Source organism: Phocoena sinus, chromosome 1 (assembly GCF_008692025.1).
Source record: "Phocoena sinus isolate mPhoSin1 chromosome 1, mPhoSin1.pri, whole genome shotgun sequence".
Classification (NCBI taxonomy): Eukaryota; Metazoa; Chordata; class Mammalia; order Artiodactyla; family Phocoenidae; genus Phocoena; species Phocoena sinus.
The window spans coordinates 92,545,882-92,569,826 of NC_045763.1; the positions used below are offsets into that span (position 1 = coordinate 92,545,882).

Here is a 23,945-nt window from a genome sequence, read left to right on the forward strand (position 1 = left end):
CTCAGACCCTCAAAAGGCAAGAAACCCCCCACGTACCTGGGTAGGGCAAAAGAAAAAAGAATAAACAGAGACAAAAGGATAGGGACGGGACCTGCACCAGTGAGAGGGAGCTGTGAAGGAGGAAAGGTTTCCATACACTAGGAAGCCCCTTCGCGGGCGGAGACTGCGGCTGGCGGAGGGGGAAAGCTTCGGAGCCGCGGAGTAGAGCGCAGCAACAGGGGTGCGGAGGGCAAAGTGGGGAGATTCCCGCACAGAGGATCAGGGCCGACAGCCACTCACCAGCCCGAGAGGCTTGTCTGCTCACCCGCCGGGGCGGGCGGGGCTGGGAGCTGAGGCTCGGGCTTCGTTCGGAGCGCAGGGAGAGGACTGGTGTTGGCGGCGTGAACACAGCCTGCAGGGGGTTAGTGGGCCACGGCTGGCCGGGAGGGAGTCCGGGTAAAAGTCTGGACCTGCCGAAGAGGCAAGAGACTTCTTCTTCCCTCTTTGTTTCCTGGTGCGCGAGGAGAGGGGATTAAGAGCGCTGCTTAAAGGAGCTCCAGAGACGGGCGCGAGCCGCGGCTAAAAGCGCGGACCCCAGAGACGAGCATGAGACGCTAAGGCTGCTGCTGCCGCCACCAAGAAGCCTGTGTGCGAGCACAGGTCACTATCCACACCCCCCTTCCGGGGAGCCTGTGCAGCCCGCCACTGCCAGGGTCCCGGGATCCAGGGACAACCCCCCCGGGAGAACACACGGCGCGCTTCAGGCTGGTGCAACGTCACGCCGGCCTCTGCCGCCGCAGGCTCGCCCCGCACTCCGTGCCCCTCCCTCACCCCGGCCTGAGTGAGCCAGAGCCCCCGAATCAGCGGCTCCTTTAACCCCATCCTGTCTGAGCGAAGAACAGACGCCCTCCGGTGACCTACACGCAGAGGCGGGGCCAAATCCAAAGCTGAGCCCCTGGGAGCTGTGAGAACAAAGAAGGGAAAGGGAAATCTCTCCCAGCAGCCTCAGAAGAGCGGATTAAAGCTCCACTATCAACTTGATGTACCCTGCATCTGTGGAATACATGAATAGACACCGAGTCATCCCAAATTGAGGACGTGGAATTTGAGAGCAAGATTTATGATTTTTTCCCCTTTTCCTCTTTTTGTGAGTGTGTATCTGTATGCTTCTGTGTGAGATATTTTCTGTATAGCTTTGCTTCCACCATTTGTCCTAGGGTTCTATCCGCCCTTTTTTTCTCTCTTAATTATTTTTTATTTTAATAACTTTATTATATTTTATCTTACTTTATTTTATTTTACTTTATCTTCTTTCTTTCATTTTTTCCTTACTTCCCTCCTTCCTTCCTTCCTTCCTTCTTCCCTCCCTCCCTCCTTTCTTTCCTTTCTTTCTTTCTTTCTTTCTACTTTTTCTCCCTTTTATTCTGAGCCGTGTGGATGAAAGGCTCTTGGTGCTGCAGCCAGGAGTCAGTGTTATGCCTCTGAGGTGGGAGAGCCAACTTCAGGACACTGGTCCACAAGAGACCTCCCAGCTCCACATAATATCAAAAGGTGAAAATCTCCCAGAGATCTCCATCTCAACACCAGCACCCAGCTTCACTCAACTCAACGACCAGCAAGCTACAGTGCTGGACATCCTATGCCAAACAACTAGCAAGACAGGAACACAACCCCACCCATTAGCAGAGAGGCTGCCTAAAATCATAATAAGTCCAAAGACACCCCAAAACACACCAACAGACGTGGACCTGCCCACCAGAAAGACAAGATCCAGCCTCATCCACCAGAACACAGGCACTAGTCCCCTCCCCCAGGAAGCCTACACAACCCACTGAACCAACCTTAGCCACTGTGGACAGACACCAAAAACAACGGGAACTACGAACGTGCAGCCTGCAAAAAGGAGACCCCAAACACAGTAAGATAAGCAAAATGAGAAGTCAGAAAAGCACACAGCAGATGAAGGAGCAAGATAAAAACCCACCAGACCTAACAAATCAAGAGGAAATAGGCAGTCTACCTGAAAAAGAATTCAGAATAATGATAGTAAAGATGATCCAAAATCTTGGAAATAGAATAGACAAAATGCAAGAAACATTTAACAAGGACCTAGAAGAACTAAAGATGAAACAAACAACGATGAACAACACAATAAATGAGATATATAAAATGCCAGATGTTTAAAAATGGTTAATATTCCCTCAAAAAGGAAAACATTGTTCTAAAAGGTCATTTAGGTGTTATTCCTGGGAGATTTTATGGCTGTTCTTCACCTGTTTAACATTATTATCGATAGTTCTTTTCAGATTATGAATAAATGGTTTGTGCTCTGTTTATTCATGTTAACATTTACATTGTAAAATATGCTTCTTACAGGAATATAAATAGTTGCTGGAAAGAACGCTGACAGCTTGAAAGCAAAATGAACCTCTTTCTATTGCTTTCAGCCATTGGATTCTGCTGGGCTCAGTATGTCCCAAATACTGAATCTGGACGGACATCTATTGTCCATCTGTTTGAGTGGCGCTGGGTTGATATTGCTCTTGAATGTGAGCGATACTTAGCTCCCAAAGGATTTGGAGGGGTTCAGGTGGGTATTGTTCACAGTATAAATTGCAGACTTCACTGTGCTTAGAGTAAATGGTATTATGCTCTGTGTCTGTGAAGCTGGGACAACATTTTACTTCACAAATAAGTACTCTAAGTAAAACAGTTTTCTGAGGAAGAAAAAAATGTGAAATTGTTGGCAACTTCATGTTTTATTTCTAATACAATATTTTTTTCAGCAGGACATTTCCAATGTGAAGTTAATATTTTCTAATGGTTGTTAAAGAATGTGGCTGCAAATACAAAGATTCATAAACAATTTTAAACTCTTGAGTCGTTTCTAGAACATTCAGTGATACAAAGTAAGCTGTAATTTGATACTTACTACTGTTGTTTTATTTGTAGGTTTCCCCACCCAATGAAAATGCGGTAATTAATAATCCTTCAAGACCTTGGTGGGAAAGGTACCAACCAGTTAGCTACAAGTTATGTACAAGATCAGGAAATGAGAATGAATTCAAAGACATGGTGACTAGATGTAACAACGTTGGTGTAAGTGAATTAAAGTTCCCTTTAAAAGTATTATATAGAAAAAGGATTTCTCTCTCTTGCCTCCTGTTCCTTTCAAGCAGAACAATTTTCATATATTTTAAAATTTTACTTCATGCTTTAGCCATAAATTAAAATGTAATTGTTGCCTTATGTTCAGCTTTTGTAAATATTTATTTATGCACTAAAGAAGATGTAAGAAAAAGTTTAAGGCCACGAACTTACTCATACACAAAATATCACCTTTTAACCCTCCTAGCTGCATATGTTTCTGAGGAACACTTTTCCAGTTAGGAATCGGAAATTCCAGTTACAGTATTGGCTGTTACTTTTATGTGACTTGTGTCTCCACCCCTAAGTCCCGGGTCTTTCTTCCCATAGGTTCTTTGATGGTAAATAATTATTTTCTCTTTGATGAGGAGCATAACAAGAGACAATACTTACTGATCCTAAATAGATAGTAGAGACTGGCTTTTTATTTCTTAGGATGACCCATGGAAATTACAAAAACTAATCATCTCTCCTGACTCATCTGATTCTTTTCTCCTGCCCCTCCCCATAAAAAAAAAAGGGTCTTTGCATTTTTTCACAGTTATGGTAGTTTTGGGTTCTCTTAATTTGTCATATATGTAAATATTCGACCAAGTGGCTAGAATGCATGTAGGGCTTTAGTTCCCAATTATTTCCTTTCACATTTGACTGTTGCTCTTCTAGGAAGGTAAGTTATAAAATAACAAAGAAATATTTTGGAGTGTTATTAATGTGCTGTAAACTCAAGTTAATACCATTATAAATTTCTACCTCTCTCTAAGTCTCATTGAAGTAGAAATTTGGCCTTTCAGGTCCGTATTTATGTGGATACTATAATTAATCATATGTGTGGAAATGGTGTGGCCGCAGGAACGAGCAGTACTTGTGGGAGTTACTTCAACCCTGGAACTGAGGATTTTCCAGCAGTCCCGTACTCTGGTTGGGATTTTAATGATGGTAAATGTAAAACTAGAAGTGGAGAAATTGAGACCTATAATGATGCTTCTCAGGTAATTAGCAAAAAGAGCTGTCTATGTCTTTTATTATCCACATGTAGCTTATTTATCTCATTTTAAATATTAGTTGAGATTCCTTAGAACAGGTTCTAAGCCTGACTGTTTAAACAAAGAATCTCAAATCGATATTTAAAACATTTTTCCCAATTAAATTTTTCACAATGAAAAAGCTCATCCACTATATTTCCGACATCCTCCATTTTTATACTAGAAAATGTTTCAAAGGTATGTCCATACTAGAATGTCAGTATCCCCAGAGACCAATGCAAAGAAGGCACTATAGAAATATCCAATAATGAATAAATGAATGAATAATCAAATGGATTCTCAGGCAAAGGTGATGCTTTACCTACCAATCACAACATTTTTTACCTCAATAGGTCCGAGATTGTCGTCTGGTTGGTCTTCTTGATCTTGCACTGGAGAAAGATTATGTGCGCTCCACAATTGCCGAATATCTGAACCGTCTCATTGACATTGGTGTAGCAGGGTTCAGAATTGATGCCGCTAAGCACATGTGGCCTGGAGACATGAAGGCAATTTTGGATAAACTGCATAACCTAAACACAAGATGGTTCCCTGAAGGAAGTAAACCTTTCATTTACCAGGAGGTACATCAATACATATATGTGCAGATAAAACAAAGATTCATCAGAAAATAAATGGCAGATTTCATTAAAAGTGCAATTTCTGTAGGTTAGTGGCTGACTCATGTATACGGAGGAATGTTCCTTAAACTCCTTTGATTCAGAGACAGCACGTCTGACTCTATCACAGGAGCTTTTTTATGCAAGTGCCGAGATTTTTTTAGGCTGCCAAAAGTCTCTGTGTCATGTATAATCTCCCCAGAGACTATTATAGAACACAGATAAGAATATAGTTGCTGTCTTGAGCCAGGCTATGTGACTTAAATTCTTGGCTGTAGTGCTGTTAGCTGTGTCTGTTTAGGCAAATTGATTAACCTCTCTGAGCAACAATTTTTTCAAAGTTTATCGAAAGGAATAATGATAATGGTTATGTCTTTGTTTTCTTTGGAGAACTAAAGAGGTAATATTTAGCAAGCACTTAGAAATATTGCCAGCTGGATATTAAGTGCTCTATAAGTGTGAGCTATTCTTATCATTTATGTGCAAGAGTAAATTAGGTCAGCATTCTCACAGGACAACAGGTTATTTTGTCATGTTACTTTTAATATTGTAGCATAGATTTTAACAAAGGAAAATAAGAATCTTAACATAAGCAAAAGGATTTGGGTCATTTCACATAACATAAATAGCATAAAGTTATTTTCTATATAATAGTAACTCGTTAGTTAAAATTCTTTTCAACTCTTATTTAAAATGATATTTTCTTCTTGATTTCTACTAGGTAATTGATCTGGGTGGTGAGCCAATTAAAAGCAGTGAGTACTTTGGAAATGGCCGTGTGACAGAATTTAAATATGGTGCAAAACTAGGCACAGTTCTGCGCAAGTGGAATGGAGAGAAGATGTCTTACTTAAGGTAAGTGAAATACAATTGATCTTTGAAGTATTTCACAGATTGATTTGTGATATTACCCAACATGAATTTTCCTCTTTAAGCCTTTTTATTTAGACAACATCCAAGGATTCATTTACTAATAGCAAGTGTCAGAGTTCCCCAAACGCCAATTGATCATCATTATTTAGAACATCAATCATGAGGAAGTAATTTTAGAGATCCAAAACATCACATAGAGATTTTAATCCTGGTATTATACATCTCTATTAGATTTGACTAATGTTTGCACATAATTTGTGCAGGCCAGGTTATTGTTAAAATGATTCTGTACTTTATGAAGTCCCTACAATGTGGCCATCCTGTAGAATTATTAATCAATTAATTAATTTCAAATATTAAAATATTTATATTATAACAATATAATACTGAAGCCTTATTTAAAAAGTTTGCCATTGTGTATAAAATGATAAGAATGTTGAAACTTCTACAGTCCATCTAAATTATAATTTAGTGAAACTTCTAAAATAACTTTTATAACAAAAATCTTATACCTGTAACATGAATGTAAGTCAAGTAATTCCTACATATATACATGCATGAAATGAATTTGTAGATAATATATCTATATAGTTTCTATTTTGAAAGCCCTACAGAATACTCATTTAATTAGAGAGAGAATTTCATTAGAGGGTGCTATTCTGAACGAAATACACATGTAGGTAACTCTAAAGCTATTGTAAAAGAATACATATAGGTGCTTTTAAGATTTTTTTTTTTCTTTTTAAATAGGAACTGGGGAGAAGGCTGGGGTTTCATGCCTTCTGACAGAGCACTTGTCTTTGTTGATAACCATGACAATCAGCGAGGGCATGGAGCTGGGGGAGCATCTATTCTTACATTCTGGGACCCTAGGTAAGAAACAAAGTTCCCCATTTTTTTTGTTGTTGTTGTTTTGTTTTTGTGGTATGCAGGCCCTCACTGTTGTGGCTTCTCCCGTTGCGGAGCACAGGCTCCGGACGCGCAGGCTCAGCGGACATGGCTCACGGGCCCAGCCGCTCCGCGGCATGTGGGATCTTCCCGGACCGGGACACGAACCCGTGTCCCCTGCATCGGCAGGCGGACTGTCAACCACTGTGCCACCAGGGAAGCCCAAGTTCCCTATTTTTAAACCTACATTTTAATGATATTAAAAAAATATTTTCTTCTATAATATTATAGACTGTACAAAATGGGAGTTGGATTTATGCTCGCTCATCCCTACGGATTTACACGAGTAATGTCAAGCTACCGTTGGCCAAGACATTTTGAAAACGGAAAAGTAAGTTTTGGTATTTTCCAAAATGTCTTTTCCTCAAGAAAAAGAGGTTAATTTTGTTTTAATTTCACATGATGCTATTACATTCGGTATTTTTTGTATCAAATATTTATTAAGTGTAGACCTGATGCAGGACTCTTTTAACAATTCAGTGACTATTAAAAAAAATAATGATCTCTATGGACAAAGAGTATGTAAGCTATTTCAAAATATGACAAAGGTAGCCCCTCACCAAAGAAAACAAAACACACTTAAAAATAGGATACAGGGCTTCGCTGGTGGCGCAGTGGTTGAGAGTCCGCCTGCCGATGTAGGGGACACGGGTTCGTGCCCCGGTCCGGGAAGATCCCACGTACCGCAGAGCGTCTGGGCCCGTGAGCCATGGCCGCTGAGCCTGCGCGTCTGGAGCCTGTGCTCCGCAAAGGGAGAGGCCACAGCAGTGAGGCCCACATACCGGAAAAAAAAAAAAAATAGGATACAGTGAGTAAAATATGTACTTCTCATAAGTACCTGCTTCATAGCGTTGATATGATTACAAATTAACACTTCAAAAAAATTAACACAGTACATGCACTACAGTACGAGCAATATAAATATTTGTTAAATACTTTTAAAAGAAGTTTTTTGGAAAGCAAAGAGATGATCCAATTAGACCTAGGTTCAATAGGGCAAGTATGGTATAACAGGAAGGAAAGTATATGTGTTAAAGAAGAGACATTTGCTCACTCTGCTGGGAATGTTAAAAGTGAAAAATATTTGGGTGGTATGGTAAAGACAATACTCTGAGTAATAATTTTAAAAAGACTGAGAAATAAGATTATTAAAGAATATATTTAGAAAGTTAGTGGACAGTTTTCAAACTGAAGATTTCAAATGCAGCATCATATAGCAACTTCATACCTGAAGTAGAAAATTCTCTTTGCTGCAAACCAGATAGATATTTATCTAGTTTCTAGTAGATTATTTTCAAATTGAGAAGTCCACTACTTTGTACAGCAACTCATTCTATTGTTAGATAGCCTTAATATTTAGAAGATGTCCTTTTATATTGAGTCAATTTCTTGTAATTCCCACTAACTGGTCTTATTTCTGATGGCTGGAGTCATGGCGTATGTCCATTTCCCCTTTTCCCATAACATTTCCAAGACTTCTCCAGGACTTGTGCATGCTAACAACTCTTAGTTTTGTCCACTATTCATCATACAACAGGATTTAAGACAGACCTTGATAAACTTCCTAGACATAATCTGTTTTTTCCTATGATTATCTTTGAAAGTACCAATCAGAAACCACAATATTAAAAATTTGGTCAATTTATTAAGGGATATTGTGATGCTTTGATTAGTACATTTATTTAACAAAGAAAAATGAAAGAAACTAATATTTATTTATCAATTATCATGTGGAAAGCATTTTTACATATCTCATTTAATTTTTATAGCCACTAAGTAATATCTTCACTTTACTGAAGAGGAAAATCAGGCACCGAAGTTTTGTATATTAACTAAGTTTTTTGTAGCTAGTACTATTAGAGCTTATCTTTTACTCCTGCTGTTTCTGACACTAAAGACCTTGCCATTTCAGTGACATTGCACTACCTAGAGTGATATTAAGAAGTCATTGCAATTCCTTGCAAAGAAAATGAGAGGGTAAGAGAATCATAGCCTTGTTTGAAATATGGCACTAGAGAATGGGAAGTTAGGGGGAAGATAAATTCAGTAAAAATATGGAACAAGTTGGATTCTCAATGAAGACACTACAGAGACACATAAGGGACAGATTGGGTTTGGTGGACTGAATAAGGACACATGTAATGTTAATAATGTGAGCTTTTAAAATGTATTAATATTTTTTTGTTAATTGAGGATGTTAATGATTGGATTGGGCCACCAAATAATAATGGAGTCATTAAAGAAGTTACTATTAATCCAGATACTACTTGTGGCAATGACTGGGTCTGTGAACATCGATGGCGTCAAATAAGGTAGGAATACTTATTTAGAGATATCCTCTAATAATAGTTTCTTAACATTTTGTTTTAAACTGTTGGCATATTCATCAGCATTTCCTATGCTATTTTGTGTTTAGGAACATGGTTGTGTTCCGCAATGTAGTTGATGGTCAACCTTTTACAAACTGGTGGGATAATGGTAGCAACCAAGTAGCTTTTGGAAGAGGAAACAGAGGATTCATTGTCTTTAACAATGATGACTGGTAAGTAGACATCAATTAGAAATAATATTTTGTACCAACATGTTCTTGGTTTATTCTTTTCCTGTTCATTTACTTCTTTCATATCTGAAAAATCCTTTAGTCAGCAGATTAAGAAAACTTAGTGATCAGCAGAAAAATGATGATGACTCATTATTTTGATCTCCTCTCTTTATAAGGGCTTTCTCTTCTAAGTAGAGTTATTTTTTGTACACTTGTGCATATCATGGGAAGATATGCACATATATATTGCTAACATATACATCTCACATAAAATTCACATAATATAAAGGTTGTGAAATCCCTAGAAGACTGTCTTCTAGGACTTTTAAAATAAATAATGAAAAAATACTGCCTCAGGACGGAAATATCTTTTTTTCTGTCTCTTTTTTTTCACCTACCCTGATATCTAGTTCTTTGGTCTTCTTTTTTCACTGTCCTGTCTTTCTGTGGCAAATAATACTTTTTAAAGCATACATACATACATACATATATATATATATATATATATATATATATATATGAAGAATATATATGTTATGGTCATTGATTGATGTCAGGAGGTTTTTTAGTTTTAGTTCTGAAACATCTCATTACTGGCTTTTCATTTGTGACACTTATATTCTCTGTCTCAAGTATACTGATTCCCTCACACAGAGAACTATAGCTGAGAAGACCTCTTTGCAAGCAGTTGAAATGCCTTTGTCCAAGGCTAACTTCCACTCATGCTTAGCTCACTCTAGCCCAAATTATATTTTACTGACAAAAAATAAATCAAGTGTATCTCTTTCTTCCCCAAGACTCCATTGTCAGTCCTTTAATTTCTGTCTTTTGTAGATGGGAGAATCAAAATAAATTTATGGGACAGCTTTGTATTTTAAAACCATATACTTCTTCATAGAAATGTGAGATTATTTTTATCTCCAGCCCAAATTTATTTGACCCTCTTGAAAAAAAAGAGGTTTTTGAAGAAATAATCATATTTAAATTCTTGACAGTAATCAGTATTTTCTTAAGTTCAGATGAAGACAAATTTAAAATGGGTGTGTTTACCACAGGAATCAATTTTCTCTAAGGGAGCCAATTCAACCAAATCTTCACTGATACTCTTCAACCTTATTATTATTTTTTTAATAATATTTACTCTTGACTAGGTTACGCCTAAGTCTTCTCTTGTATATGAATATTGTTGGCCCTAAGAAAACTACTTACAGCCACTGGAGAGGCCTTTGTATTTGGATTTTATTTTCATTGAGACCTTGGCTGCTTAGAGTTCTACAGCACAAAGTTAAACTCTTTGTTTTAGAGATAGTCTGTATTCTTGCTTTTAATTGTGGTGAAATCTTAAATTTTATTTTACAGGGCATTATCTTCAACTTTGCAAACTGGTCTTCCTGCTGGTACATATTGTGATGTCATTTCTGGAGATAAAATTGGTAACAATTGTACAGGAATTAAAATCTATGTTTCCGGTGATGGCAATGCTAACTTTTCTATTAGTAATTTTGCTGAAGATCCATTTATTGCGATTCATGCTGAATCTAAATTATAAAGTTTGAATTAAATATATACACACAGAGAAATAAAAGGTGTTTCTGTTCTTATATATATGTAATCTATAACTTCTCATAATTCATTAACTTTTGGTTAAAGCTCTTATAAGTAATCAACTTGAAAAACTCAGAAAGGCATAACAAAACACATATACTTAACTAATAATAATATCATTACAATCAACATTTTGTTGTGTTTTAGAAGATTTTCATTAACCTTTTTGTCAAAGGCATTTCTAAGAACTCAGAAAAGCATATTGAAAAACATGTTTGTTGCCATTAACACCACTTGCCCGACTGTGTATCTCCAATATACGTCTGTATTTCTTACATAGGGTGTTTCTAACAGTTAGGGGTAGCTGATTTAATGATGATTCCTATACAAAGTCATAACACTTCGGTGCTTTTCACAATATAAAGGCCCTTTCATGTTTAATAAGTTAAAATCTAAAAGAAACAAATTATGCAGTCTATAATAATTAATTATCTGGAGCTCACAGAAATCTCCTACATTCTCTATATTCTTTTTTTCATTCTCTTTCCAATGGCTTTCACATGATGATGTATGGCTTTGGTTTCCTCTCTTAACCAAATGATTCTGAGAGGGAGGAAAACTAAGTCAGGAAGGTTGTTCTGGTACAACACTGTCTCTGAGAGGCTTGCTCTATGCTCTGCCATGTAGTACTGGACTGAATGAGTCTAAAAATCTTATACCTGGTCAGATTTGGGTCCTGTTCTTATGTCTTAATAGAACAGAAGCTACAGTATTACCCTGTCTATATTTAGTGTCTTGATTTAGCTGATATTCTATGGTTGTACATATTATTATCTATTAACTTCAGAATAAAATGTCATACTGAAATTGAAGAGGGATGTTGGGACTTTGCTAAAGAAGATTCCTTGGTGCAGTTACAATGAGATATAAAATGAAACCTCTGTTTCCTAGTGGTAGATTTTGTAAGAATTGGGTGTTACTTTAGGAATTCTACCCAGTTCTATCTTAGGAATTTTTATTCTATCAATGTCAATACTCTCTGTAATTTAATTTGACTGAGACATATCTTTTTTTAAAAACATCTTTATTGGAGTATAATTGCCCCACAATGTTGTTCCAGTCTCCACTGAACAACAAAGTGAATCAGCCACATGTATACATATATCCCCATATCCCCTCCCTCTTGTGTCTCCCTCCCAACCTCCCTATCCCACCCCTCTAGGTGGTCACAAAGCACTGAGCTGATCTCCCTGTGCTGTGAAGCTGCTTCCTACTAGTTATCTGTTTTACATTTGGTAGTGTATATATGTCAATGCTACTCTCTCAATTCGTCCCAGTTTACCCTTCCTCCTTCCCGTGTCCTCAAGTTCATTCTCTACATCTGCATCTTTATTCCTGTCCTGCACCTAGGTTCTTCAGAACCTTTTTTTTTTTTTTTTTTAGATTCCATGTATATGTGTTAGCATACAGTATTTGTTTTTCTCTTTCTGACTTACTTCACTCTATATGACAGACTCTAGGTCCATCCACCTCACTACAAACAGTTGTTTCATTTCCTTTTATGACTGAGTAATATTCCATTGTATATATGTGCCACATCTTTATCCATTCATCTGTCGATGGACATTTAGGTTGTTTCCTTCTCCTGGCTATTGTAAATAGTGCTGCAGTGAACATTGTGGTACATGTCTCTTTTTGAATTATGGTTTTCTTAGGGTATATGCCCAGTAGTGGGATTGTTGGCTCATATGTTAGTTCGAATTTTAGTTTTTTAAGGAGCCTCCCTACTGTTCGTCATAGTGGCTGTATCAATTTACATTCCCACCCACAGTGCAAGAGGGTTCCCTTTTCTCCACACCCTCTCTAGCATTTATTGTTTGTAGATTTTTTGATGAGAGATATATCTTTTTTTTTGACAAGTGTTATTTTGCTGAAGATTTGCTATTCCCCTTCCAGTAGAGAATATTTTGTGCTCTTTTAACTCATTGAAAAGAATCTTTAGAGACGTTAGAAATAAATGATATGGTGCTTATGAAAAAAGTGCCAACATTTTTATTGACATACACTAATTAATTGGAAAAGTGGCAATAAAAGAATACTGTTTAAATATTTTCATCACATTATTGATAGAAGTAAAGGGTACACCCACTTGAAAACTAACTATTATAAGCAAGAATGAGAGGTAAAAAGATAAGGTGTGGCCTTTACTCTTTTGACCTATCATTTAGTGGAAACTGGTCAATAATTCCCTATACTGTCAGAGAATTTTGCATCTGATTCTCTTGTTTATTCAAAATATAAAAGGCTAATCCAAAATATAGAAAAAAGAAGCACCATAGAGTATAATTTCAATGTATTCTTTAAATTAATTAAATTCTTTATTGCTGCAGATAAAATTTGACACTCTAGATACTGATTTAAAGTAGTTGAAAGTGAGTCTAAATTTTAGTTCTGTTTTTCCTTTATTTACTCTTATATTCACCAGTATAAATTATATACTTTCAGAATCCAAAAGCAATTATCACAAAATTTAACCATTTGCTTTTCAAAAACTTTTTGTGTATTTTCAAAGTTTATATAGGATCCTCGTTAATTCTAGAATTTATAAAACTGATTCTTTCACAAAAAATCAAGCACATAAGTTTGAAGTAAATCTTGTTTTAGGAAACTTCTTCAAATCACAGACATTTTAGTTATAGCAGAAGAAGGTCTTTAAAAAAAGTTTCATTTTCTTATGTTTGAAGATTACAGAGCAAAGTTATCTCCATTCCAACCTCCTCCTTAATGAAAAGAGAAAATAACAAGAAAAAAACTATAGGGAATAATCCCCTTCATCTCTAATAAAACTGTGAGATTGTCAGCCCAAATAATAAACAATAAGGACCAGCATGAAAATTCAACAGAGTGGAATTTGGACCCTTCTAGAGAGGAAATAATACCAACAGACTTTGAGCATGGCCAAACCTCTTAGAAATACAGAGATCTCTGACCTTAAAGATCTAATCAAAGACTTATTTGAACCGTGAGCTACCAGGATGTGGTGAGCCTTGGAACTATACACAAACTCTAAAAGTCACAATGAAAACCAATACTTTCTGGAAGAAGTTAGTAAGAGTTGCAGGTATTAGCAAGGAACATATTTGATGATCAGCTTGATAGTTGTACAGAATCCTTTTGGGAGTGTAAAGAAGTAACTAAAGCAGTTAACCTGCAATCTATTCACTCTGTTTACCATCAGATGCCCTGAGAGAAAGAATAGAAGGTAGGTGACCTGGTCTAATCTCCTTGTCAGCTGGACTTCTGGGAAAAGGGACTACTGATATTTGCTGGGGGAATAAACTTTATCTCTGAAATGCCCTTTATAGAGTGTTCCTGGCTCAGGTTTACCTATAATAAATATAGCCTAGAATCTATGCGGTATGGTGTATATCTTGTAAGTTATACAATTCTCTGAGACATAATTGGAAATGTTTTATACCTTAACTGCTCTTGTTTTCTGAGGTAACCCCATTAACCTTATTTAGAAACCTGATCTATTGTTCTGAGCCAGATACTAATGACCAATGCAGGAAAATGGGACCTGAGGAGCTGCTGTTGATATCTCAGGCCTTTCTCTGTTTTGTCTGAACATCTTGATTGACTATATCCTTGAAATTATTATAAAAGTTTGATGCTGGAATAGGATCTCTGATTCACTTTTGTCTGATTTGATAATCCAATTCTACGTGTTAGCTTAGGGGAATAAAATACACTCTCTAATACCATAAAGGAAATCTATAACATAATAAGTTTCATAAGGAGCCATATAGATTTTCTGCTCATTCTGAAAAGATGTTGAGAAACAGACAGAGGTACTACAAAGAAAATAAATGATCTTAGAGCAGATGGATTGATGAAAAAATGTTCTGAGACAATATACACAAAATGAAGCTGTCCCAATTCACACAGCCACAAAACCCCAGCATAGACATACAAAGCTTTTGTTGGATTAAGAGACTTATTAATAATAAAATGATTAATAATCAAGAAGGAAACTATATATGGCCCATGCTAAGTCATTGTAAAAGAAGAAAATGAAGATAAATAAAAAACAGCAGTACAAAATCAATGGCATTCTTGAAAACCAAACATAACTAGAAAAAGTAATTTAAAAAACATAATTTACAACAACAGCAAAACTATAAGGTACCTAAGAATAAACCTAACAAAGGTGGAAATTGATACTATAAAAATTCTAGAATGTTATAGGACACATAAAAAAGAATGGAAATAGATTTATACACATGAATTGGATTCCTGAAAATAAAATATGCTAACTGCAATAAATATTCAATAGAAAAGTTGAAATGTAAAATTGAGGAAACCTTCCAGAAAATAGAAGAAAATGGCAAGAGACAAAAAATAAAATGGAATAGGTTAAAAAATTAGAGGATTATTCCCGGAATTTAAACATCAAATTATAAAGATTTTTTGAAGAGACTATATGGAAAACAGGAAAGAGGCAATTATGAGCTCAAGGATATGAGTATACAGATTAAAATTGGAAATGTTAAAAGCAATGCATATTGTAATATTTCAGAAAATCAAAGGGGAAAAAGTGATGCTAAAAACTTCCAGAGAAAGAGAATGACTAGTTTACATATGGTGGATCAAAATTAGATTAGCACCAGAGTGCCAGTACAAGAGAGTCAATAGAGTGTAGATTCAGATTTTGACTGTAAAATTTATTTGCTAAGTAACCTGAGATGAGCTTTTCAATTTCTTTCGACCTCAATTTCCTCAACTATCATTATGGATAATATTACTTTTTCATAACTTTGTTATGAGGAATAAATAGGCTAATATAGAACATGGTATATAGGAATTCCTAAATTAATGTTAGCTACTTTAGAAAACTTACTAACAGTAACCCTGAAAGCTTGAGCACAGTAGAACAATTCTTTAAAATCCTGAGGAAAATGATTTCCAACTTAGAATTTTGTAGCCAGCCATACCATCAGCCATGATTTGTGGGGGAGAATAGATACTTATCACATGCAAAAACCTAACAACGTCTAACTCCCATATACCTTTTTTCACAGAAAGGAGGAATTAAACCCAGAAAGAGGAAATTAAGATTTCTGATATAGAATCCTATACAGAAGAGAGACTAAGGGAATTCTCAATATAATAACAAAAAAAAGGGCTTCCCAGGTGGCGCAGTGGTTGGGAGTCCGCCTGCCGATGCAGGGGACGCGGGTTCGTGCCCCGGTCTGGGAGGATCCCGCATGCCGTGGGGCGGCTGGGCCTGTGAGCCATGGCCGCTGGGCCTGTGCGTCCGGAGCCTGTGCTCCACAATGGGAGGGGCCACAGCAGTGAGAGGCCCGCGTACCACAAAAAAAAAAAAAAAAAAAAAAAAAAAATAACAAAAAAAGTCCCAGGAGATTAGGGCTCCAGCATGCTATGGATAAACCAGTAAATATGAGGTTAGTTCATTGGTGGAATTTGTGAGAAAGGTCTTTTTAGAAAAATAAAATAAAATAAAGTTGAAGGGTTTGACCTCGTGAATCATTTTATTGAAAAGCATTTTAGAGAGTTGTTGGAAGTTTGGGAAGACATAAGTAGATATTTGAAGAATGCCAAGCAAATAAAAAAAATAAATAACTTTTAGAAAAGTAAAAACTCTTGTCTAAGAAAGGAAATAAAATGTCATAATGCTTGGCTCAGAATGAAAAATGTTTACATAGACATAATATTAACAACAGTAAATTTGGATTTAATTAATAAAACCATATGGGGAAGATGGGAAACAGAAAATGTGCATATATGAGGGATGCATTATAGTACTAAATTATAATCTTATAAATTTGGAAATCAAGGCATAATATCTATAACATAGAGAGGGAGAGAGACAGAGAGACAGACTTTCATAATAGATATCTCCTAGAAAAAATAAAAGAAACTTTACTTTTCATTTCACATTCATTTCTAAATATCAATGGTCACTCAAATGCCAAAGCCAGTGCTAGTTTCAAACTTTTAGAGTCACTAACTACTGAAGCCATTTGGAATCCACACTCTTTTGTAATAATAATTTTTAAAAAGAAGCAAAATTCTAAATTTTCTATAAATGAAAGAAATTCTAACAAAGTTCTGAGTTTTGAATTAGGATATTTCAATGTTTTTCTTTTTAAAGATATAAATACAAGTTTTTCCTGAATTTTTTTTTCCTATTTCCTATTTCTGAAGCCACAAGCATAAACTAATTTGCCTGATCCATCTCAGGTTAAAACCTAGGCAGTCCTGATGTAGTCTCCCCACAGTGTTAAACAGACTTTGGAAAATCCTGGGGAATCTGTGTCCCACTTCACTTTGGAAATATGGGAACACATATATTGTACAGCTTGACCAACATGGCAGGCAGAGTTGGATAATGAGTGTTACAGAATCTGCACTATGAAGAAATAGGCACTCCTAGAGAAGGGTAGACTTGAAGATGGGCTTAATCTTTGGCAATGACCTGTGTCCAGGCTATGTTTGACTCTAATCTCTCCCAACCTCCAGTGATGATTGACATATACACAGGAGGATAAAGGTTCAGGGCAGGAAAATGCAAGTAAGGCCAGTCCCCTTTCTTTCCACTTAAGAGGAAGGAGCAGCATTCTTTGAAAGAATTCTGGAAGATGACAAGCAAGAACATGAGTAGTGGCTTACCACAGAGTTAGAGGCACTGAGGATGAGTATATAGTGGGTCACCCAGGGATAGAGGTGAAACAACTCTTCTTTTTCCATACATACCATAAAGTGGTGACATTAATGTTTCAAGGTATGTTAGAATTATCCTTATAAGGATTTTGTATTCTCCCTTTCTCTCACATGTCTCAGATAATACCTTACATCATCTTGTCCTTGAAACAGAAGTAGGTGCACAGGCCAATATAGATTCCCTTGTATAGGTCTAGCCCATTCCCAAAACCAAGGATTTCTCTGAAATTTCCTAGTTTAGGTACAAATTAAAGTATGTCCAAGAAAGTGTCTGTTGCTCTTGATCTTCTATCTTCCACCAAATTAGATTGAAGTCATATTAGATTTTGGAACAGGTTTATATCATTTAGTTCATCCTTGTTAGATTATTAAAGTCAAATTTGGATTTTAATACATGTTTTAAACTTTAAAAATGGCAGGTTTAGTTTGAGAAGAAAAAAGATTTTTGTTGGGAGTATTGTATATTCATAGAGTTAAATCATCTGTGTTATACGAATGCTTTACATGCTGCTAAGTCAGGTATGTCCCTACTCTTATGCAATCAAGTCCATCATTACATGTAACCTAGAAAAAATGCTGACATATTTCCAATTAGGGTGAGCCTTCCTATCAAAAGCCTTCCTATCCTTTTTGATATCCTTCCTAAGCCTTCCAAAAGGCTTTTGATAGCCTTCTTATCAAAATCCTGTCCTAAATTTTGTTGCTTAAAGATGAATACTGTATGAGTATGAACCATTATGTTACGGACAGTCAAAAAAGCTAAGAAAATATGTTCAATATAATTGGGAAAGTGAGTCCATTTACAGGTCAGGCAAAGCTGCATTCTCATTATTCCAGAGATTTTGGAGGAAAAAATTTAAATGAGGAACTGGCAAGGATTCCAAGGGGGAAAATATCTCAAACAGCTTAGAAAAATATTTTCAAAATTTATTATTGCATTAATCGTATTTTATCTATTTTAATAAATATGTAATTTGAGAAAAGCTAATAAAATGTTAGGAGGAATAATCTTCATAATTATTCAAATACTTATTTACATCTAAGCATATATTAAACCTTTAGCACCAAACGTGCTGTCTGACATAAAATAGGCTTTAAATGAATTAACTGATGAGTGAGTAATTGAAAAAATATAGTTCTTCATTAGATATTAGCATGCAACCTCTGAAAAATAATCTACATACATATAGATATAGATAGTAAAATAATATTGATAATTGTGAATAAAGAATCAATTTTCACATCTGTAAAAATGTGGGTGTTAGTGTGAGATAGATTTGGGTATGAATTCAATTCCTACTACTTTATTGTGTGTCTGTGGGCAATTTACTTTCCACATGCACCTTCATGTTCCTAGCTAATAGTTGTAAATAACAGCTAACTCATAGAGAAGTTACAGAAACAGCATAATATATAGGGCATAGTGCCTGCCACAATGAATGTGCAACAAGTTTTACTTATTATCCCAATAAAACCTTATATTGACTACAAAAAAATAAATAAATAAGGCATTTGTATAAATTGAGTAGATACAAGTCAATTTAATTATTTCAATTCTCTCTACTTAAACATCTCTAATTTTTAAATTTTATAAAATTTAATTTAAATTTGCCTATAATCTGAGTTAAAATTGTAAATAAATAAAAATTGACTTCGCAGCAGTGATTAATTTAGTAATTGTATTACTACATGATATTTTGAACTATATGGCATATTTGAAAGAGCAATAAATTGTAAGAATATGTAATTGCTTTTCTAATGTAGAGTCACAAAGAATATCTGGTCCAGGAGTGGTTACTATCAATTTCAATATTCAAAGGAAAATAAAAATTTAAAATCTTCTCATTAAGTAATTTGAACGTTTCACATTTGATTAAATGAGAAAATTCTTTCAATAGGTTACCTATATAATGATTGCATTTATTTGGAATATCAGTGCAGTGTGGAGTGATAAGAAGGACACTGGAATGAGACTTCAGAGGCTCTAAGCTGCAGTATGGCTCTGATACTAAGTAGCAGTGTGATCTTGGGAAAGACATTTTCCTCTACATGTCTCAGGATACTGAAAAAGATGATATTTAATGTACTTGAACAGGCCTGCCTTCCATGGAGCCACTTTACAGCTAAGAAATAAATTCCCAAATCATAGAAGTTGAGTAATAAGACAGTTATTAGAAGGTGAAAATATATTATTTTAGTATCTGGCGTCTGAATTATCTCATAGGTAAAATCTTCCTCTTTAAGAAGATATCTTGAAAAACCACTGACAGAGTGAGATTCTGAGACAAGACCCCAAGAGTGTAAATGTGGTTTTCTAGGTCTGTACTAGAAAGAAGGAGATTTTTTTTTTCTAGGAAAGGACATAAAATTAGGAACTGATGAGGGAAAAGAGTTAGAGAAGCCAGTAAAACATTGTGAGATGACCATGGGGACATAAACTCATTCCCTCCCTACCATCCATCAACAGAAATCTTGACGGCTTTGGGTTTCCAAAGTAAGTGGGGATGGGAATATTATCAAGTCTTTCTAGCTCTCAAGGGGCAGGCAATCCCTAGATGACATCTGGCCCATATTTTGAGGGCCTATACAGGTTCATGTGAACTAAGGCTTTGGACCCCACTGCATATTGAATGAAATCACCACTCTCAAACTGAGCCAGCAGTAACAAAGTGTTGGGTACATGGAACAGAGTAGAATTGTGTTGATCCTTAAACAATGGAATAATTACCACAATTAAGTTAATTAACATATCTGTCACCTAATTTAGATAACTATTTTCTTTTGTGAGTGTGGTAAAATGATTAAGACTTACTCTCTTAAGAAAAAAAAAAGACTCTCAGCAAATTTCAAGTATACAGTACAGTATTATTAACTATAGACACTATGTGATACATTACAGCCCTAGAATTTATTCATCTTATAACTGAAAGTGTTATACCTTCTCGTTTCCCCCAGCACCCCCAGCCCCTGACAACCATCATTCTACTATCTGTTTCTACGAGCTCCATTTTTTTTTAAAGATTCCACATATAAGTGGGATCATACAGTTTTGTCTCTGTTTGTATGGCTTATTTCAATTAGTATAATGTCCTCCAGTTTCATTCATGTCATCACAGATGGCAGTATTTCTTTTTTTAATGGCTGAATAGTATTTCATTATATATAGATATACCATGTTTTCTTTATCCATTCTCCCACTGAGGAACACTTAGGTTATTTCTATACCTTGGCTATAGTAAGTAATGCAGCAATGAACATAAGAGTGCAGGTATCAATTCAAGATACTGACTCTCTTTCTTTCAGATATATACATAGAAGGATTGCTGGGTCATACGGTAGCTCTATTTTTAATTTTTGGGGAACTATTGTTTTCCATAATGGCTGTACCAATTTACATTCTTAACAGCAGTGTACAGGGTTCCCTTTTCTCCACATCGTTGTGAATATTTGTTATCTCTTGTCTTTTTGATAGTAGACACTCTAACTGGTGTTAAGTGATATCTCATTATGGTTTTGATTTGCATTTTTCTAATGATGTGTGGTGTTGAGCACCTTCTCATGTATCTATGGATTGTTTGTATGTCTTTTTGAAAAAATGTCTATTCCGGTCCTTTGCCCATTTTTAAATTGTGATATATATATATATATATATATATATATATATATATATATATGACTTGTAACTGTTCTTTATATATTTTTGGATATTAAACCCTTACCAGATACATAGTTTGCAAATATTTTCTCCCATTCTGTAGGTTGCCTTTTCTTTCTTTTTTTTTTAATGTTTCCTTTGTTATGCAGAAGGTTTTTAGCTCAATACAGTCCCACTTGTTTACTTTTGCTTTTTTTAGCTTGTACTTTTGGTGTCATGTCCATGAAATCTTTGACAAGACCAGTGTCACGAAACTTTTTCCCTGTTTTCTTCTAGGAGTTTTATGGTTTTGAATTCTACGTTTAAATCTTTAATTTATTTTGAATTAATTTTTTGAATGCTGTAAGGCAGGGGTCCAGTTTCATTATTTTGCATGTGGACATCCAATTTTCCTACCATCATTTCTTGAAAGGACTATGCCTTTCCCATTGCGTGTTCTTGGTGTCCTTCTCAAAGATCATTTGACCATATATGTGTGGGTTTATTTCTGGGTTTTCTATTCAGTTGCATTGGTCTATGTGCCTTTTTTTATGCCAGTACCATACTGTTTTAGTTACCATAACTTTGTAATGTAGTTTGAAATCAAGAAATGTGGTGCCTCCATCTTTGTTCTCTTTTCTCAAGATTGGTTTGACTATTTGGTGTGTTTATGGTTCCATACCATAACACTGGGTCAAAGAAGAAATCAAAAGAGTTATCAAAAATAACTTGAGGGGGATTCCCTGGTGGCACAGTGGTTAAAAATCTACCTGCCAATGCAGGGGACATGGGGTTTGATCCCTGTTCCGGGAAGATCACACATGCCACAGAGCAACTAAGCCTGTGCGCCACAACTACTGAGCTCGCTCTCTGGAGCCCGCAAGCCACAACTGCTGAGCCGGCATGCCACAACTACTGAAGCCTGTGAGCTTAGATCCCATGATCCACATAAGAGAAACCACTGCAATGAGAAGCCTGTGCACTATAACGAAGAATGGCCCCTGCTCACCACAGCTAGAGAAAGCCCGCATGCAGCAACCAAGACCCAATGCAGCCAAAGATAAAAAAATAAAAAATATAAATAAATACATAAATAACTTGAAACAAACACAAATGGAGTGTTATCAGAAGCATGGTGGGGAGAAAAGCTACCTTTTTCTCTCCTCTTCAATCTACAACCAATAAAATACCCACAACTCAACAGAGGTACCTCCACCCAAGACAAAAGGATGTAGCAGGATTCTACACATCTGTACATTTAAAGGTGAGTGGACTGGAACACATAGAAGAGGCAGAACTAAAGGAACAGAGGAGTTGGTACCTGCCATCCCAGCCCTCTGACCATGGTAGCTGAGCCCACAGCTTCAGAAACCTTAGCAACAGCAGGAGAAATGGTGCACAGGACTCCAGCCTCCAGACAACTCCAGTGCCTGTGGCCACAGGTAATTGGGCAGACATGGCAGTGGGGCCTGAAACCCCATTCCTCCAGCTGTTGAGGGGCCCATAAATTCTACACCTCCACACCCCCCCACTGGCTGTGGCAGAGGCCAGAAACCTTACAACACTGGACACAGTAGAGGTGCCTGTGTGACCCTGGTTTCCCCCCACAACTCTCACCCTCCCACCCCAGGGCAGAGCTTGTGTCTCAAGGGATTAGGGACAGGAGGAAGGAGCCCACCATCCCAGTGACGACAGGGGCTCTGGCGGAAGCAAGGCTGCAAGGAGCTCGGAGTCACAAGAAGCAACAACAAAGGCACAGAGCCATACCTCTTACACAGAAGATGGAGGCTGAAAAGTGCGAATTTCAAATATTTGTAACCAGAGGCAGCTCACTGTAGAGAAACCAAAAACTTGTGTCACAGCTCCACCTACTGGAAAATAAAGGACTCTAATTTCTAACGTCATTTAACTTTAAATGCATCGAAAGAGGAGCAATTTGTCAAGTAAAATGAACAATCACAAAATGAAAATGAAAGTTCTTCAGAAATCAGACCTAAACTCATGGAATATTGCTGTCTAACTGATAGAGAATTCAAAGTAACTGTCATGAAGAAGCTCAACAAGGTACAAGAAAACTCAGAAAGGCAGTTTAATGAGCTCAGGACTAAAATTAATGGACACGAGGAATATTTTACCAAATAGATTGAAGTTCTAAAAAGGAACGAAACATAAATTCTGGAGCTGAATAACTCAATAAATGAGGTGAATAATTCATTAGAACGCATTGAAATTAAAGCAGACCATATGGAAAAAGAGAATTAGTGAGCTCAAAGATAGAAGTCTAGAAGAGAGGAAAGAGAAACAGATATGAAAAATTCAACAAGAGCTATTCAACCCTTTTACGAAGGACAACATTAGGAAAATGGTTATCTCAGAAGGATAAGAAGGGAGAAAGGAAGCAGGGAGATAATTTAAAGAAATAATAGCTGAGAACTTCTCAGACTTTGGGAAGGACCTGGATATACAAGTCCATAAATCTAAGAGAACACCTAATTATTTTAATGTAAAGAAACCTTCTCCAAGACTCATAATATTAAATTGTCAAAAGTCAATGACAAAGAAAGAATTTTAAAGGCAGCCAGGGAAAAGGATGGTAACCTACAGAGGAGACTCCATTAGGCTATCATCAGATTTCTCAACAGAAACCCTACAGGCCAGGAGGGAATGCAATGGCATTCTCAAAATACTGAAAGATAATAGCTGTCACCTAAGAATATTCTATCCAATAAACATCATTCAGATATGAAGGAGGAATAAAAGACTTTCCCAAACAAATAAAAGCTGAGGGAGTTCATCAATACTAGATCTGCCTTATGAAAGATATTGAAAGGAGTTGTTCTTCCAGAAACAAAATGGTAAAAATACACAAAACTTTGAGCAAGGTGATAAAT

At 36.3% G+C, this 23,945-nt stretch overlaps 1 protein-coding gene across 1 annotated transcript; it reads left to right on the top strand.

The window, feature by feature from the left end:
- The first annotated feature begins 2,311 nt into the window (after positions 1 to 2,311).
- AMY2A (amylase alpha 2A) lies at positions 2,312 to 10,737 on the top strand. Its single transcript, XM_032626651.1, has 10 exons — positions 2,312 to 2,569; positions 2,932 to 3,078; positions 3,918 to 4,115; positions 4,502 to 4,732; positions 5,490 to 5,623; positions 6,392 to 6,514; positions 6,821 to 6,920; positions 8,783 to 8,901; positions 9,006 to 9,131; positions 10,491 to 10,737. Exons 1-10 carry the CDS (start codon positions 2,402 to 2,404, stop codon positions 10,678 to 10,680), a joined length of 1,536 nt encoding a protein of 511 aa, XP_032482542.1. The 5' UTR covers positions 2,312 to 2,401; the 3' UTR covers positions 10,681 to 10,737.
- Positions 10,738 to 23,945: the final 13,208 nt, after the last annotated feature.

Excerpts from the sequence above, each read along its gene's own strand:
- AMY2A (XM_032626651.1), top strand. The coding sequence starts at position 2,402 with ATGAACCTCTTTCTATTGCTTTCAGCCATTGGATTCTGCTGGGCTCAG. Across the intron at positions 2,570-2,931 it reads AAGGATTTGGAGGGGTTCAG|GTTTCCCCACCCAATGAAAA; the intron begins GTGGGTATTGTT and ends TTTTATTTGTAG. Across the intron at positions 5,624-6,391 it reads GAGAAGATGTCTTACTTAAG|GAACTGGGGAGAAGGCTGGG; the intron begins GTAAGTGAAATA and ends CTTTTTAAATAG.